At 39.3% G+C, this 5606-nt stretch overlaps 1 protein-coding gene across 2 annotated transcripts in view; it reads right to left on the bottom strand.

Annotated features, from left to right (window-relative positions):
- Positions 1-5606, bottom strand: part of KIDINS220 (kinase D interacting substrate 220) — a 162844-nt gene that overhangs the window by 102762 nt on the left and 54476 nt on the right. For both annotated transcript variants that reach the window (XM_019520724.1, XM_019520723.1), the window contains exons 10-13: positions 5058-5156; positions 4176-4274; positions 1591-1768; positions 754-918 (exon numbers count right to left, since the gene is read on the bottom strand). In XM_019520724.1, coding sequence (XP_019376269.1) covers positions 754-918; positions 1591-1768; positions 4176-4274; positions 5058-5156 — 541 coding nt within the window. The remainder of the gene's footprint in view (positions 1-753; positions 919-1590; positions 1769-4175; positions 4275-5057; positions 5157-5606) is intronic.

The raw sequence follows: 5606 nt of genomic DNA on the forward strand, positions 1-5606 counted from the left end.
GAAGAGGGGTGTGGACAACATGGAGAGGGTCCAGAGGAGAGCCACTCGCATGATCAGGGGCAGGGCAGGCCCCATGAGGAGGGGCTACAGGACCTGAACCTGTTCAGCCTCCAAAAGAGAAGGCTGAGGGGTGATCTAATGGCCTGTTACAAACTAGTCAGGGGGGACCAGCAGGCACTGGGGAAGTCCCTGTTCCCCCAAGCACTACCAGGAGTGACCAGGAATAACAGTCACAAGCTGGCAGAGGGTAGATTTAGGCTAGATATCAGGAGGCGCTACTTCACGGTCAGGACGGCTAGGATCTGGAACCAACCTCCAAGAGAAGTGGTGCTGGCTCCTACCCTGGATGTCTTTAAGAGGAGGCTAGATGTACACCTTGCTGGGGTCATTTGACCCCAGTACTCTTTCTTGCCACAGCAGGGGGTCGGACTCGATGATCTGCTTAGGTCCCTTCCGACCCTAGAAACTATGAAACCCCACTCCCAACACAGCCTTACTGGCAAAACCCACAGTTCCTACAGCAGCTACTGTATGTGTACACAAGGCCTCCTGTCCGAAATTTCCTTACTTCCATCCTGGATTATAATTTTTTAATGTAAGTTTCAGTGATTACTGATGGAAATATTTTTCTATCAGTCTGCAAGTGTCAGGTAGAATCTATATCTATTGATAAAAATCAAATCCTGACAAGCCTACATATAATAAATCCCTATATTTTACAGAATATCTGCCTAAATTTACAAGAAAACTTACCTTCCAGTTTTTTGAGCAGGAAAGATTTCCCACTTCCCCACTGCGCATAAAGTCCTACACAAATAGGTGGCTGCATGGTTGGTTCACTAAGAATATCAGCCAACGCACTACTGTAGAGGTCATAACCCAACATGTCACCATCAGATTCAGTAGGAGATAAGTGTCCTGTAACAAAATATGGCATTACAGAATATTTTTCTCATACTGTACATTACACAGAGTTATATGTAATGACAAATTCACTTGTAAACTGAAAAATAATTCAGTGAAAATTATTGAATAAAAATCATTAATACAGTCTTGCTTGATGGTATTGCAAACCATAAATGTATATGTTGTACATTAAAAACATGGGAGATAGCTCATCAGTCATGTAACTGCCAATTCACTATAAATCCAATTCACTATAATTGGCTTCAATATCTCAAAACTCACAGTAAATTAAAGCATATTCATTCTTCACAAAACTGGAAATAAATATAGCCAAACCCACAAATGCAAAGGAATTATAAAAGATTAGCCTCTTAGACAAAAAAAACAACAACCCACAAGCTGTTCTACCGGCATTAGGACTTGGATTAATGGAAATGCCATCCTCACATCTTTAAACTATCTTCAAACCTAAACATAAAATGGGAGAAAAGGAAACAGTCCTAGAAGATTCTTCACACACCTTATTTATTTCCTAAAAACAGATTATGCAATGCAACTTAAGCTCTCATTTACTATTTAGTTTCAGTTATGTTAACTGCTTTTCTGTTTCTGTATCTGATCAAGTCATCTTGAACAGAAGGTTGTTATTTCTAAGAAAAAGGAAAGATAAACGCTGGCACTTACTGGCTCCAAATATCTGAGTTAAAATGCTTTTCTGGTGGCTACAGTCAATATTGTAAGGTGTCTCCCCAGCTTTGTTGGGCCGGTAAAGCAGTCTGCCATCTTTGGGATTTCTTAAAAGGAGTTCTGCAAGTTTACGGCTCCGTCCCCGAATGGCAATGTGAAGCGGAGTATCTCCTTTCTGGAATTAAATCAAATTTAAAAAATGTTGAATGTAATACATTCCAAAATATCGTGTAGCTCGCTTAAACAAAGTAAGTTTTTAAAAAAACTTAACGACAAATTCCTTTTTCTATATGCCCCACAACCAATCAAAAGACAGACAAGCAGGCAAGGCAGAAGGGTTCTTTTAATGGCATTTTTCTATCTTATAGAATGTATATCTTAATTTTGAACTTTGTGAAACCAGATCCTCTCTATCAGTAACTTCAGACCCTTTAAAAATAGGTATAGTCTCTTCCTCTGAGGAAAGATTTACAGAAGAACATTGAAGTAGCTTTGTGAATTTTTTAAGGGCAGCCTCTACCTAGCACAAGGAAAGGCATGGGGGAAAAGAGAAAATGTCCTAATTCACATATTTAACATTAGTGGACAATGAAAGCTGACACCATGGACTGACTGAGATGCTGACTCCCACCTTCAGTGAAAGTTAATTCATGAAAGGTCCTGGGTGTGAAGACAAGTGACTTGGTGCCATAGAGCAGGGCAGGGTCCAGTCATTTGGCTCCAAGGGCTTCTTGCAGGCTGGGTGACCTACCACCAGTGAGTGGCTGCTAGGCCAACACACTGGTGCAGCTCCAGAACCCAAGGGCTAAATGTGACCACTGCTCTCCCCACACTTTTCTTCTGCTGCCAATTTTAGTTGCTGATGGTGACAAAAGAGCCCAAATTCCATGGTGGCATGGGAAGCAAGCAGCAGTAGATCTGTGTCAATGAAGTAGCTCTGGCAGCCACACCCCATGAGCTGCAATTTAGCAAATTTAACTAGCTGCACAACACTGCCACAGAAAAAGCAGAGTAAGCAGAAGGGTACAAGGAGAAAAATGACACACAAAACCAACCAACTAGGAAGATAATCTTCACTGCAGTGCTCTGAATGATGAGTGCTGGTCAACTTTGGATTTGTCAAGGCTAAAGAAGGGTATGTAGCAGTAAATGAAACAAGGCATAAGAGCCTGGACAAGAGTTTGAGCTATGCATATAACTGGGAAAGGCCATCTCTAAAAAAATCTAAAAAGAAGCTGGAAGATTTAAACAACGCCTGAATGTAACAGGATTCTGTCTGAAGTGGAGTGGGAACATTAAGAACTCTATTTTAACTATGTTTTTCTTAAGGTAATAGAGAGGCATCCATAGAGAAACTGCAGAGACAAACTGAGATTAGTTTGGGCAGAACTTGGACTGGCTATGAGTCATCAGAATAAAGAAAAATTTATGGATAAGATTACTCAGAGGAAGAAGAAAAAACAACCAAAAAACAGAATCAGAGAAAGCTGGAAGGAGATGAAGAGGAGATATAGAAGAACATACAAAAGGACCAATTAGGTAAGAGAGGAGAACACAATAGTCACAGAAACCAGAGGACAAAATTTCCCAAAGAATCAGCTGATTGGAACAGAAGCAGCTGGTAAATCAAGAAGGATGGCGAGAGAAAACTTCTTTTGAAACGTGGCCAGGAATACATCAATGCGGACTGCATGGCAAGATGTATATAACATGGATTGGAGAGGACTGAGGATGGAGCTGAAAAAGTGACCCCATATATTAACTACAGATAGCACATTCAATGAGCCTAGAAAGGAAAAGTGAAAAAAAGACAGTAGTTAGAGAGGCAAGTACGTTCCAATTCCCACCTCCTCCCCAAGACACGAGATACTACAGCATGTTTGTATTGTGAGGGGAAGGACTAGAGAAAAGCAAGAGGTCAAAATGAGAAGTAAAAGTGTGGGTGGATCAGACTGAACAAAGCACTGATAATTCACTTCACATTTACGAAAAAACTATGAATATAGTACTGGAGTGTACCATCCATATTCCTGGACAACCAGGATGTATTAATTTCAATGTATATTAATTTCAGATGTCTGAAGCATTACAGGTAAAAAAAAACCTAAAGCCTTGAAAATTACTAACAGCACAAGACTGTAGAACAGACCTAAGGGACCTCTAACGAATTGGATCCCAGCAGGAGCAGGAAATTTGTTAATATATAACCATGTCAGGACAAAGGTAAACAAACCATATAGCCATACTAATCTACATCCCAGGCCTAATGATCAACTTTATCCTAAGCAACTGAGCAAGACTGCTCATGTGCAGAGGGACTGGACCCAATGTTCTGTAAGGTCCCTTCCAGCCCCTAACAACTATGAAACTAAAACTTCCCAACCAGGCAGCTGAGAAATTCTCAGTACCAAAGAGCACTAAGTGTATCCCACCTAATATTCCATCTTTAACCCTTCAGAGGACAGTGAAATAGCAGCCGAAGTATGTACCCAAGGGCAGAAAAAATGTCTTCCCTATAGATGGGATATAGATATAGGGAATTTGGTAAGAAAAAATAAAGTTAAATATGAAACTTTCTTTACCTTGTCTATAGCAGAAACCTTAGCTCCTTTATCCAGCAAAAGCTCTACTATTTCAATATTTCTCATCTTTGTTGCCTTTATAAGTGGTGTTTCTCCATCCTAAAAGGTGGGGGGGGAAATGAAGAAAACCCAAAAAGAATCTTTTACACCATATGTCATAAAATATAAAAAACATTATATGCCATTCCCAGACAAATCATAACTTGTACTATTTTAGTTAATTCTTTTATTGTTAAAGGGAGCACTTTTATAGGAAGTGCCACTACATAAAAATATGGCTTCATTATTTCTCCTGACATTCATAATTCAGAAACAAACTGATTAAATGTATTCATTATAAAAAATCCTTTCCACAGGCACTACGAAAAAAGCATCATTTTGCAATGTAGCAAGTATACTAGATATTGTGGGATAAAGATAAACCATTGCTATGTAGGCATGGTATGAATGAATAGTGTACACTACCATTTATTCTTCTGGCTATCAGTTAAAATTCAGGGATTGGTACTGTCTCTCTTTCCTTCCCACCACAGTCCCCTTCCTTCAGTAGTCCTGGTAAATCTCCAGTGAGGGAGGGAAGAGAGACATACTTACTCAGGAGGCAGATACCCTGCTGAGTTGTTCTTGCTCAGCACTGTGGTGTCTACCAACAAAGGGATGACTATACAAGCATACATATGTAGTACATGTACATGCTATGATCATTTAGCATAGAAAGACAAAGCTGATATTACCTAATAAAACAAAACATATTGTCTCTATTTTTAACAAAATATGAAACGTGACATTATAGTATTAAACCCACTCAGTTAGAAGAAATGGGAAAACAGACTTGGAATAATAAACGTTGGTATATCTACGATTAGAATTCTAACTATTTACCTTTGTGCATATTTCTGTATCAGGATTGCATTGCAAAATATCTCTCACCATTGTGGCATTTCCTTTTTCAACTGCCCAATATAAAGCAGTTTTATTATCCTTTAAAACAAATGTGATGCAATATGTTAGATTTTAACAGCACTTTCTCTCACAGAATCCACAAATTGTACATGGGATGATGTCAATTTATAAATCCGACAGTAAAATAACACCACAGTTAACAAAAGGAAGAAAGGGGACTACCGCTCCTCAGTGAACCCTCCACTGGCTTTGGGAAGTGGAATATAATGACCTACCTCAGAATCTGGCTAGAAGAATTGCTAACAGAAGTTGAAAGGTTAAATCAATGAAGTGTTTCTTTCTAAATCTGCAAACAGATTACTCCTGTACATTATTAAGTCTTCATTTTCCTAAAACCTATAGCACTGTGAGAACTGACCTTCTTAGTAAGTTGCACTAGCAATAAGTTAGCTGACTAAAATGAGGTTAATTTTGCCCCACAGTTCTGAGATCCACAGTGGTCATTCAAGAGAGACCCTCCACCCCACC

The sequence above is a fragment of the Gavialis gangeticus genome, unplaced genomic scaffold (assembly GCF_001723915.1).
Source record: "Gavialis gangeticus isolate Ggan-Ray unplaced genomic scaffold, GavGan_comp1, whole genome shotgun sequence".
NCBI lineage: Eukaryota > Metazoa > Chordata > Crocodylia > Gavialidae > Gavialis > Gavialis gangeticus.